The 12,046-nt window shown below is 29.8% G+C and overlaps 3 protein-coding genes across 5 annotated transcripts; 2 read left to right on the top strand and 1 right to left on the bottom strand.

Annotated features, from left to right (window-relative positions):
* Nucleotides 1–122: 122 nt before the first annotated feature.
* On the bottom strand, nucleotides 123–2,752 carry Cp110 (Centriolar coiled coil protein 110kDa). Its single transcript, XM_076407914.1, has 6 exons — nucleotides 2,650–2,752; nucleotides 2,342–2,498; nucleotides 1,255–2,282; nucleotides 802–1,147; nucleotides 538–723; nucleotides 123–484 (listed from the first exon to the last, which is right to left on the bottom strand). Exons 2-6 carry the CDS (start codon nucleotides 2,411–2,413, stop codon nucleotides 266–268), a joined length of 1,851 nt encoding a protein of 616 aa, XP_076264029.1. The 5' UTR covers nucleotides 2,414–2,498; nucleotides 2,650–2,752; the 3' UTR covers nucleotides 123–265.
* On the top strand, nucleotides 2,629–5,934 carry LOC143198595 (protein-lysine N-methyltransferase SMYD4). Of its 3 annotated transcripts, none has more exons than XM_076407912.1 (12): nucleotides 2,629–2,761; nucleotides 2,814–2,974; nucleotides 3,040–3,271; nucleotides 3,325–3,499; nucleotides 3,554–3,704; nucleotides 3,760–3,927; nucleotides 3,990–4,284; nucleotides 4,345–4,631; nucleotides 4,687–4,867; nucleotides 5,226–5,376; nucleotides 5,437–5,725; nucleotides 5,783–5,934. In XM_076407912.1, the coding sequence occupies exons 2-12, from the start codon at nucleotides 2,883–2,885 to the stop codon at nucleotides 5,901–5,903; spliced, it is 2,142 nt and encodes a 713-aa protein (XP_076264027.1). In that variant the 5' UTR covers nucleotides 2,629–2,761; nucleotides 2,814–2,882; the 3' UTR covers nucleotides 5,904–5,934. The 3 variants fall into 3 exon arrangements, with proteins under 3 accessions (XP_076264027.1, XP_076264026.1, XP_076264028.1); XM_076407913.1 differs by having other exon boundaries at nucleotides 2,672–2,761; nucleotides 2,847–2,974; XM_076407911.1 differs by having other exon boundaries at nucleotides 2,667–2,974.
* Nucleotides 5,935–7,340: 1,406 nt separating this feature from the next.
* On the top strand, nucleotides 7,341–11,617 carry LOC143198594 (UDP-glucosyltransferase 2-like). Its single transcript, XM_076407910.1, has 5 exons — nucleotides 7,341–7,514; nucleotides 8,299–8,684; nucleotides 8,743–9,039; nucleotides 10,689–10,911; nucleotides 10,967–11,617. Exons 1-5 carry the CDS (start codon nucleotides 7,361–7,363, stop codon nucleotides 11,506–11,508), a joined length of 1,602 nt encoding a protein of 533 aa, XP_076264025.1. The 5' UTR covers nucleotides 7,341–7,360; the 3' UTR covers nucleotides 11,509–11,617.
* Nucleotides 11,618–12,046: the final 429 nt, after the last annotated feature.

The raw sequence follows: 12,046 nt of genomic DNA, 5'->3' as shown, positions 1-12,046 counted from the left end.
CTGGTTTAAAAAGGTATAACTGTTTAAAAATACAGTAAATTTTTAGACTTTCTAATACTATAAAAATGCATAGGATTGAAAATTTAGGAAGCACTAACTTGTGGTAAAGAGAATAAAATGTATTTTCTGGTATAAACTTTTATTTAGTTACATATATAAAAAAAGGCCACGGTACCGAAGACACTGTCGTAGTAAGGCCAACTATAATAATAAAATAAAATACTACTTACTCCTCAGCACTACTGAGTTGTCTATTTTTTGATTATTATACTTTGGTGGGGCTTGGCGTTTTCGAGCTATTCTGACTTAGAGTTAAGGACTTGGACGATCTACTGGAGTGAAGAGAGCGCGCTGAGTTTTTTGCTGAAAGAGCTTTTTTAAGTTTTTCTTGTTGACGTTGTCGATCAGCAGCTATAATCAACATTTTCTCTGGAATAGACAACTGGAAGAATATATCGTGAAACGAATATAGAGCAGCAGATAACTAAAAATTGCCATATTAAAATGATATATCTGATAATCGACTTATCAAACTACTTGATTTATTAATCTCCGATGAAGCTCTACATCTTTTTCGTCGATATTGTCGGAATTGTGTAGTTCTAAAGCACACAACAGTACTTCTTTTACTGTTGCTATTAAATCTTGGACTTTGTCAGTTTTCAAAAGTCTCCTTGTTAGATAACCGCGGACGTGTGCTCCTATAACACTTGCTGCCCATTCCTGTCAGTATGAAAAGTAATAAAAACAATAAAAAAAATAGAAATTTATAAATCTTTATTGGGTCATTAAAAAACTTACCTTTTTTAAATAATTCATAGTGACAGGATCAATCCCTGGAAACAATTCCTTGTTACAATTGTGTGAACTGTCATGGGTAATCACACCTTCCCAATATCCATTTTTATCTTTCATTACACCAATTTCTACCACTTCTTGTGCATCAGCCTCCAAATCTATTACCTTCAAGGAAGGTGTAGAGACTGCTGTTAGAGGTTCAGACTCACTACCAATACTATAATATAAAGATTGAGTGGGAGACATAGAAAAAGTACTACTACGAGTAAGCTTATCATTGCCACATGTACTGTAGGGTTCTTTTATATTACTTATGGCAGAATTTTGACTCTGAGACCTTTTGTAACTTCTGAAACACACCAATTGAAACTATTTTTAAAACACAAAATGTTCTTTATTACTTTTAAAATAACATGTGCTGCTAAATATAGCAAATTGTTAAAAAAACAGAATTACCTGTTACTTTTTGTTGATTCATTAGGACTTACAAAAACTTCAGAAACAGAAGATGATTTACGTGGAGTAACATTAAGTTGATCATATCTTTCCAATCTGTCTTTTTGTTCTTCATGCTGCTTCTTCAACAATTCAATGATCTGGTTTGCTGCACTCTCTGGTATATCCTTTAATATCTGAACTAACTCGCTATCAGGTTCAAAATTGTCAAATGGATCTTTTTTGAAAAATATTTCTTTCTTTTCTTCTTTCATAGATTTACTTTGATTTGCTATGTGTGTGTTAAGAGTTATTTGTTGCACTGATATATCAGTTTGATAAACTTCTATTGTTGGTGATTTTACTTCATCAATGCTTTGGCTAGATTTACATGTGTCAATAATTTCATTTTTTGTGGAATTTTGATTATCTTTAGTATTGTTAATAAAACATACAGTATTCATACTTCCAAAGTCGCTACTCTCAAATGGCGAGTAGGAATTATATTCCATTGATGCCCAATTGTTAGACAATAAACTATTTTCTTTAATCTCATTATCTCTTGTCTTTTGAATATGTGCTAAAAGTATTGGACTTGGATTTTCTAAAGTGTACGAATTACTTCTAATTAAACGAGGCTTGGGAGGAGTTACGCTGTTACTGTTACTTATTAATTCATTTTGAACAGCATTATTAGCACAAATCTCTTCATTACATCTTTCATTGCTTTTTACTCTATCACAGCTCAAATTATCCATATTAATTTTCTTTATTCCATTGTTATCATATTGTGATACATCTATAACATCCAATGTCAGTTTTGCTAATTTACTTTCTTTTTGTAATTTAGATTTATCAGGTATATTTAAAGCTTCTATGTGACTATTGTCTCCAAATGTAATTTGGGAGCAAGGGCTCATTCTTTCATTCAAACTTGCCAACAATTCATTTAAATCTTTCTTTAGTTTTTTGCAATTTTCTAAACGTTGTTCTAATTTAATAGCTTGATGTTTATATTGTAATAATTCTTTTCTTAATTGTGGAGTAATCTGGAATATATTAATAACTCTATTTTAAATTATTTAATTTATTGTAAATTAAAACATACCACAGGCGGAAGTATCGGAACGCCATTAAGTTTTATAAAAGAAATATACGTTGGTTTATTATCCTTACTCATTTTTTAAAACTAATAGTAATGAATTATCAATAAATTATTATTTTCCCTCAATTTGTTTGAAAATTTTGACATATCTTTGTTTAACCTATAATGAAAAATTAAATTATACTAATCTTTAAAATTTATTAATGAATTTTTAAAACATATTAATAGATTTTTGGAATATTAATAAAAGTATTAAAATATTTAATTATAAATTTAATATCAACAAAAAGTAGTAGTTCAATTGGACTCACGGAAAAATATCTGTCACACTGACGTCGTATAACCTACTTTATAATAAGGCCGTTTTGAGAAAGTAATTCAGGTTTTGGAAATACTAACTATTTTTATTAGTATACTCTCGTGGTATGATACAATTTACTTATCTTTATAAGAAAAAATAACCCTATAGTTTAAGTGTATGGTATTGGAAAGTTTTACTGTTTTTAAGGAATTCTTAAAATATTCTAAATAAAAGAAAAACAAAATGGATTGTCTTCTTACATATTATACAGAGAAATTGACCAAAATTGATGGGAATATTTTTGAAGTATTCAAGAAGTTTTATAGTCTTGACTTGTAAGGAGGCTTGTTTATTATGTGGACATTTGACACCCATGTACATTTGTTATGTGTATTTTTAGATCTCCAGTGGACTCTTGGTTAGAAACCCAGTTTAAAAACAAAGTTAAAAAGGATGATACATTATCTACCTACTATAGACAAGAAGGAAATAAGTGTTATGCAAGGAAAGATTTGTTAAAAAGTTTGGAGTTTTACACAAAGAGTTTGTGTTGTGCAACTCCCAATGGTAGAGAATATGGTCTGGCTTTGGCAAATAGATCTGCAGTTTCTTTTGAAATGAAAGAATTTGAAGTATTATAAAGTAAAAGTGTTTAATATTATAAATTATATTGGTCCATTTTTAGAATTGTTTAAAAGATATAGAGCTATGCTTTAAAACAAATTACCCTAAAGATTTAAAACCAAAAATTTATCTAAGAAAAGCAGAATGCTTTTATGAAATTGGGCAAAAAGAGAATTTAGATAAGTGTGTTAATGACGCTCTAAAATTTTTAACAACAGAGAATATGACAGAAAAAGGTTGCATTGCATGCATTAACTGGAAATTATTTTTTTCTCTGTGATTTATTGTAGATAAGCATATTTTAAAGTTAGAGCAAATGAAAAAGTCAAAGGTTAAAATGAAAATAGCTGATTTATACAGAGAGAGTTCTAGTGATCTTCCTGAATTTGACGAGGGTGAAAATGAACAATTTGTTTATGCTTCATCTAAAATTAAGATGCAGTAAATGTATATATGCTACCACCAATTTCAATAATTAACATTTTACAAATTTTAGTTATGATAAAACAAAAGGAAGGCATGTAGTAGCCAATAAAAATATCAGAAAAGGAGACGTCTTATTTATTGAAAAAGCATTTATCTTTGCACCAGTGTTTAAAGAAAATAAAGAGTTCTATTCATTTAAGTGTTACAATTGTTTGAAGGATATTATAAGTAGTATACCGTAAGTTGTATTCTATCTTTGTACACTGCACAATAGTTTTATTTTTAATTTATATTACAAAGTTGCCGAACATGTACATTATGTGTTTACTGTAATGAAAATTGTCGAATATCTTCATGGACTGAATGTCACAAATGGGAATGTGAGGGAATGCAAGCAAATATTTGGTATGACTTGGGTATTGGTTTCCCAGCATTTAAAGCTGTACTGAAGGGTGTAAAATCAGGATTCAAGAATGTAAAAGGTGGTTATGAAGAAGATCTGAAATATTTTGGATCTAAGGACGATAATTATCCATACTTTAATAGATTGGTTTCAAATATTTATAAAAGTAAAAATGCTGCCCCTTATATTGTAGTAAGTTCATACTAATTTTTCATTTATTTAATAATATGTGATACATCTTATTGATTACAGATGGCTGCAATTGTGGTAACATATCTAAAAAAGTACACAGATTTTTTTACATGGTTTTTGAAACAACAGAATTGTCCAAAAGATGATTTTAACAATTTGATTCAATATATTGGTGGCCTTATCACAAAACATATTGCTCAATTATCCTGCAATTCAAGTATCATTGAACATTGGACATATTCATCTACTGATTTATTGTTTCCTGACATTTTAATTACAATAGCTTGCGGTATGTTTCCGTCAGTTAGTATAATGAATCATTCGTGTCGGCCAAATGTTACAAACTTGTAAGTGGATGTAGCAGAGAAAAAATTAAAATAATTTTTTTAACTTACTTTTCAGTTTCATCTGTGATACAATAGTTGTAAAGGCTTTGGAAGATATACAGGAAAATGAAGAGATTTTCAACTGCTACGGCATAGATTATAGAGGTATGAATAGAGAACAGAGACAAATAGCCTGCAGAAGTTTGTACCATTTCGAGTGTAAATGTGTCATATGTAGCGATCAATCAAAGGAAGTTGTGAGTGTTGCGTTTTGTTTATTTTATTTTTAATATTGTGTTTTTTAATTTGAACGGGACGACGTGGTAGCTTCTGGCGTGTTTTCGTTATGTCCGTTTAACTTAATGTTTATGAAAACGACACGAAAAAATGTATCAAACACTTTTACATATTAGACAAAAAAGAAAATAGAGGGGGTACAGAACTTATTTCGTCACATTTCAATATCGACCCGCTTTTATTGAAAACCATAGATGAGAAGAAACCAACTATTTTTGCTTAAATATAAAGGATAAAAGTTGAATAAGTTAAAATTAGTGAACTGAAAATGAAAGTTTTGAATTATTTTAGAAAATATATTTTGTTATTTATTATTAGGAAATGCTTGATAGCTACTTATGCCCAAAATGCAAGGGACTTGTCCCAGAAATACCAAATGTTTCGTTTATGTTCTGTCTCACATGCGGTGAAGAATATTCTTTAAGACCTTTTAGGAAGATCAATGAGGAAGCTCAGAAATATTTAGAAAGTATGTTCAATAAGTTAAATAATTTTGTATATATTTTAATTTGATAATTTTTGATTTTAGGTGAGGATGCAAACCAAATAGATATCTTAATAAAGAGCTTGAAAATAAGGGAGAAAATATTATATAAACATCATAAAGACTTTGAGGAGGTTTATTATCGGTTGTACAGTTACTATGTGGAGATTGGAGATGCAGAGAATATGTTTAAGTATTTTCATCTGTGGTTGGAAAATGAAAAAGCCAGGAGGGGAGAGAACTCCCGAGGTATCGGCACCAAATTATACGAAGCAGCTTTAGCTATATTGCATTGCTTACAAAGTGGACACCCAAAAAATTGCACTAATCTTAAGTAAGTGAAAATTAATGGAAAAATATTTATGAATGTGATTGTTAACGTTATTTTCAGGGCTTTTTTGCAAAATGTAGAACATATGATTAGAGAAGCGAAAGTCGTATTAAATTTGTATTATCCAGCTTATATAACTAATAGACTGAGTAGGAAGATACAGTTTATATCAAATAAGTAATTTTTTTACAGTAATATACTTTTACTAACACTATTGGTATTTTATTTGATGTCCCCTATGTGATTTTATCGTTTAGTGTTTTTTTTTTAATCTAAAATCAAGTTGAAGCTATTTTTTCCTTTTTGATGATTCTTTATCCCATTTGTTATAGTTGCTTTAGTTTTATTCCTTGGATTTAAAGTTTTAATAATGCCAAATTTATTAACTGATTCTGAAATGATTTTATAGTTTTTACGAGAACAAAGGATGGGGCATAATAAGATACATATTTTCCAAACCGACGTCAATTCACAATATTTCCGTAATCAATCAAGTTGTTGATCTCATATAAAGGGATTTAATCCTCCGTGTATTATGAACGCTAAACTTTGTACACTTTATAATTAGATTTTTGTAATGTGAAATGTATGTAATTTTTACACAGTGTTATGAAATTATGTTTATATCTATTTGAAAATAGGTCTTCATGAGTTTAGTAAATTGAAAGCCTGTATCTGCTTCTCTATGAGATATTTTTTCAACATTCGGTAGTAATTTTCTATGATAGAAATGCTTTGTTTTAGTTCTAGTTTGTCGAGTAGCTGACGGTGTAGATGCATGGCTTACTCTGCGTTTTTTTTTACAAAGTTAGGATTCTATTTTTTCCACTGATGTTACTACAATGTTGAATGAGATGTCCTTGCGGGAACATACGACCTTTAAGCAATTTCATCGTCGATTTTTATGAAATTAAATATATTTTCTAATGAATATCATTGTCTGTGTAGTGTATCAGATCATCCTAAACTTCAACATTAAAACAGTTCTTTTCCACCAATTTATGCATTCTTTATTATATTTATTAAGTAAGCATAATTTCTCGCAAATAGTATATTCCCGGTATAAAAAGAACATGCTATTTGAACAGGCGTTAGAATGGTACTATATTTCGATGGTTATAGATTCCAATTAATTTATACATTAAAATATTATTATATGTATTCTATTATACTCATATGTACTTATTGACAACTTGTTGACCTTAAATATACTCTAAGTAAATAATGTATACCATATTATTGACTTTTTGATTATAATCAGTTTAGATTTTAATCTAAGTATAAATCAAATTGGTTTTTGATTGTTAATAATCATAAAATATCTTATCGATAAGATCTAATTTGATTTTATAAGATTGATATTTTAATTAAGATACTAAAAGGGTATTAAATCGCTCTATGTGGTATGAAAAATATCACTAAAAAAGTCAATAATTATAAATCAATGCTATTTATTAAATTATCATTATTAAAGAATCACGTTAACCTTGCCTAAATTAAAATAGTTCGTTCTGTAACCCCGTATATTATTTTAATCCCTTATTCAGGTAATCGCTTTGATAACATAGTTTCATATAAATTAAAATCAATGTTTGAATTGATGAAATGAACAGTTCAGCTGGCAACCGCATTAAAATAATGTTGCTGATTACTATTTGTATTCAAGTCTCCATGATTATTGGTTTTCTCTGTAATCAAACAGATTCGGCCAAAATTTTGGGAATTATTCCTACTGCAGCTTTTAGTCATCAAATTGCTTATATGAAATTTTGGCGAGAATTATCATCTAAAGGTAAGAGCAATATGTATTATTAAATCAAGAATAACATATTTTTGAAACGAATAATGGTCTTGATGTTTTTTAATTTTTATTACTGGTTCCGCCATGTGCCAGTTTTGGTTCCTATACTTGCATGATGTGAATAAATAAGTTTTGATAGTTTTTTACAATTTTGAAAATTTATTCAGACAATTTTGTATAATATGTATTTTATTAGAAGTATTACATATCGTTAATTACGATATACGTCCAGAAATACATTAAATTTTTGTTTACTTTTTGGTAAAAATGAAAGGATTAGTGGACAAGTCGTAGTCGGAAGGAAAATTGTCTGTGGCGGGTAGGGTATGGTATTTATTACAGATTTTCACGGATTTTACAAAATGTGACTTAACGCTCCCATGTTACTCTATTATTTTTGCTTTCTATGCCAGATCGTCTACAAGTTATTGAAACCATTCCCGATAACTTGTTTCATTTAAGTCAGCATTACCATATGCTTTCAAAATCAATGTACCAAAGTAGTAATGTAAACATTATTCCCAAATTATGTTTATCACATGGCCAAAGAAAAGAAACAAGTGATGCTCATTCAAGTATGAAGGTTATGTTGTTGAGAGATGTCGAATCTAATGCGTTTGAAATTAGACAGTTTTGTATTACTTAATTGGTGGATATTGACCTCTTGTTTTATCGAATTTAAACAGATTTATTTAAATACTTAATACTAACAACTCGTAATACTTGAATATATTTTGTAGATTTTTTAAATATTCATACGGTTTAATTTTTATAGGTCACCAAGTAACTGTGTTGACAACAGATCCTCAGAAAAACACATCTTTAACGAATTTAACAGAAATTGATTTGAGTATTGGATATAAATTCATCAAAGAAAAACACAATTGGCCAGAAGTAATAATGCAACAGACCAATCCCTATAAGTTTTTAAATCACATGTTGCAAATGATGTACGAAGCGACTGAGCTGTACTTACAGTTGCCTGAGGTTCAGAATTTAATCAACAATAAAAGTCTGCATTTTGATTTGGTAATGGTAGAGGCGGTTTTTCCGGAGTGGTTGATATTTGGAGAAATTTTCAATGCTCCTACTATTATGTTGATGTCGCTAGATGGCACTGTTCAGATTCACAGGATGTTCCAGAACCCAACTCATCCAGTTGTAGGCTCGCAATCATAATGTTTATGTTTATTCAAGTTTAAGGCAGATTTTTCTTTAGGTTTATCCAGAGATTTTTGTTCCGTTTGTTGGACATCTTTCTTTTACGGAACGGCTGATATCCACGGTACTTAGTTGGAGTTTTGATTACGTAAAATCGCAGTATATGGACAGACGTCAGCAGATTATAAACACATATTTCAGAAATATCTCTAATTCTATTGATACCTTCACGAATAAATCCAGTTTACTATTTTTATGTGTAAATCCAGTGTTATTACTACCAAGGCCATATACGCCGAGAACAATTGTTATTGGTGGTGGAACTACAATCCAAGAACCGAGAGAATTGCCTTCTGTAAGTTGTTCTGAAGAAAATTACTTCTACTTTGAATAAGTTTTTGCTGTTTTATGGAAATATATTCTTTATTAAAAAAAGGTCGTAAGAACATTAAAAGTATTTTCCGATATTAATTATCGTACTTTTTTCATATTTTTGAAGTCACGAAAACGATTCATAATTTGAAGACATATGAGGTATCTAATTTGGTGCTTTCTAGAATAGTTCGAGGTAATGTTTATGATTGAGCACGATACAGACATTTTTAACTGTAACAGGTGAATTGAAAAGTCCCCGGTCTACCATAGTAAAACACTTTTTTGGCAAAATTAGTTTTTTTCATTTAACATAATTCCTTTCAAGGGTGATACATTGATTATAGCCATCCTCCAACTTTTCGATGCCATTTTTATAGTACCATTTGTCCTTTGCTTCAAACTAGGCCTCAGTTTCGGCGACCACTTCTTTATTCCACGAAAAATTCTTCACAGCGAGCATTCTTTTGCTTGCTTTGAGATCTGAGAATAGGAAATAGTCGCTGGGGAGCAGATCTGGAGAATACGGAGGATGAGGAAGCAATTCGAAGCCCAGTTCATAGATTTTTGCCATCGCTTTCACTGACTTGTGACACGGTGCATTGTCTTGGTGAGTAGCAACAACGTCGAACGTATTGCCAAATTCAGTTTATAAAAACTTAAAAATCCCTTTTAATCTATTTCTCATTTTACAAATCAGCATTATTCTAGTTAAGAGACCGGACATGTAACCAATTCGGTCGATTTGTATTGGTCGACAGAGTTGTCATATGTAAATGTACATATATTAAAACAAGTCTAACCTACAAACTATTGTGGCTGTTCAATTAACTCGTAGTTCAAGTCGTTTAATAATATTATTATGCATTAGATGTACTATAATGTTATATTTCATAACATTATTTTTGTCTCATAATTTTTTTTACTTTAGTATTTTGTTGTCGGAGGAAAACTAAAACTTGGCGCAGCAACGTTGTATTATAGGTTTAATGACATTGGCTGTTTTATTGGACCACATTTACAGTATATTCAAAGTTATTTTGTGCATATGTCATCTAAATTTGTGACGTCAAAACGTCGCAATGTTGACGCATCAACTCTGAGTTTTAGATCAGCTTGGCCTTGACGTACAACAAAATTCTAATCTAAATAAATTAATTGAACAAAAATGTTATCAAATATAATTTATTTTTACATTATAGTATATCTAAAAATTACAGTTAATTATACAGCCACAATAGCTTATAGGGTAGAGTTGTAACCTCTTATCACTATTGCTTTCAAGAATTTTGTATACGTCTGACCACCGGACGACTTTGATAGGCTCATTAGTTTACGGATTCGAACTAATCAGACAGCATCGTATCTCTTTTTAACTAGAATAAAATGAGGAGGAAAATAGTGTCTGTCTGATTCTAAAACGAATTTCCAAATTACGACAGGCAATTTATTAAACATTTTGATGACGTATGTACAAAAAAAATTTGAATAGACTGTATATGTCGTATACCGAATTTCCAGTTAATTACCTTTTGAGTATTTGTAGCGCCCTCTATCGGAAAACAGCCAAAACTTATTGAAGGTTCCATACTAAATATATATAAAAGCAATTTTAAATCAATTTTGTTTTAGGATGTTAAACAATTTTTAGACTCATCTGAACATGGAGCAATTTTGTTCAGTTTAGGAAGTAATGTCCAATGCGAAGATCTTGGCGAGGATACTATTAAAGGTTTCCTAAAAGTATTAGGTGAATTACCCTACAATACATTGTGGAAATTTAAGAATAAGTTTAATTATGATATACCAAAAAATGTAAAGACCTACGACTGGCTTTTTCAACAAGATATCTTACGTATGCCTGGTAATATAACGTTAAGCAATAATATTTACTTTGAAAATATATTCAGGTCATCCAAAAGTGAAGCTATTCATTAATCAGGCAGGTATACAAAGCCTGGAAGAGGCAATATACTTCTCCGTTCCAATAATAGCTATACCGATTTATGCCGATCAGGAAAATAACGCTAAAAGGCTTCAACAGAAAGGTGTCTTAAAACGGATACTGTTAAAACCTGAGTTAAACTCGACTCATCTAAAAGAAATAATCGTTGACATGATGCAAAACAAACTATATATCGAAAAAATGCGAAAGTTAAGCCAGTTCTCAATGGACCAACCAATGGATGGTATTCAGAAGGCTATTTGGTGGACGGAATATGTTATAAGGCACGGGGGAAATGTCGAATACATGATTAACACTGCTGCAAGTCAAACACCATTTTACCAATACTATTTAATTGATGTAATTGGATTTTTCTTAGTGGTGGGACTTATTTTATTGGGATTATTGATAACTATCTGTAAGATTTTTAAACGTTTTATAATATTCATAATATTCAAGGTAACATTTAATAAAATCAAACTAGAATGTAAAATGAAACAATCTTGAGTTAGCTGCATTTAGTTTATAGTTTATCTATTAATTAAAATAAGAGTAATTTGTCTTGTGTGTAGTATATAAATTATTCAAAATCGCATTTTTTATTATAGAATTCTCATTAGAAAATAAGGGAATTAAATTGTATAAAATTAATAAAACAATATTGAGTTACAAAATCTTTTAATTACTTAATATTACAAAATAATATGCCTCTCAAATAAATATATATAGTCATTTCAATAAAGCATCCAATACCAGTCATCAGTACGGTCGAACGTATTGCCAAATTCAGTTTATAAAAACACTCTCATGTTACTCTATTATTTTTGTCTTCTCTGCCAGACCGTCCATAAGTTAAAAAATATTCCTAAATTATGTTTATCACATGGCCAAATAGAAGGAATGAAACAAGTGATGTTCATTCAAGTATGAAGGTTATGTAGTCGAGAGATGTCGAATCTAATGACATATGAATCAGATAATTTTGTATTACTTAATTGGTGGATATTGACGTCTTGTTTTATCGAATTTAAACAGACTTATTTAA

This window comes from Rhynchophorus ferrugineus, unplaced genomic scaffold (genome assembly GCF_030347505.1).
Source record: "Rhynchophorus ferrugineus isolate W39M unplaced genomic scaffold, kcgeb_rfMv2 rfM6, whole genome shotgun sequence".
Taxonomy (NCBI): Eukaryota; Metazoa; Arthropoda; class Insecta; order Coleoptera; family Curculionidae; genus Rhynchophorus; species Rhynchophorus ferrugineus.
Note: the sequence above shows the minus strand (reverse complement) of the source record. Positions and strands in the feature narration are given on the sequence as shown.

Excerpts from the sequence above, each read along its gene's own strand:
- Cp110 (XM_076407914.1), bottom strand. The coding sequence starts at position 2,413 with ATGAGTAAGGATAATAAACCAACGTATATTTCTTTTATAAAACTTAAT. Across the intron at positions 1,148-1,254 it reads GAATCAACAAAAAGTAACAG|AAGTTACAAAAGGTCTCAGA; the intron begins GTAATTCTGTTT and ends GGTGTGTTTCAG. Across the intron at positions 485-537 it reads ATCGGAGATTAATAAATCAA|TTATCTGCTGCTCTATATTC; the intron begins GTAGTTTGATAA and ends GGCAATTTTTAG.
- LOC143198595 (XM_076407912.1), top strand. The coding sequence starts at position 2,883 with ATGGATTGTCTTCTTACATATTATACAGAGAAATTGACCAAAATTGAT. Across the intron at positions 4,868-5,225 it reads GCGATCAATCAAAGGAAGTT|GAAATGCTTGATAGCTACTT; the intron begins GTGAGTGTTGCG and ends ATTTATTATTAG. Across the intron at positions 5,726-5,782 it reads AAAAATTGCACTAATCTTAA|GGCTTTTTTGCAAAATGTAG; the intron begins GTAAGTGAAAAT and ends CGTTATTTTCAG.
- LOC143198594 (XM_076407910.1), top strand. The coding sequence starts at position 7,361 with ATGTTGCTGATTACTATTTGTATTCAAGTCTCCATGATTATTGGTTTT. Across the intron at positions 8,685-8,742 it reads AGAACCCAACTCATCCAGTT|GTTTATCCAGAGATTTTTGT; the intron begins GTAGGCTCGCAA and ends ATTTTTCTTTAG. Across the intron at positions 9,040-10,688 it reads AACCGAGAGAATTGCCTTCT|GATGTTAAACAATTTTTAGA; the intron begins GTAAGTTGTTCT and ends ATTTTGTTTTAG.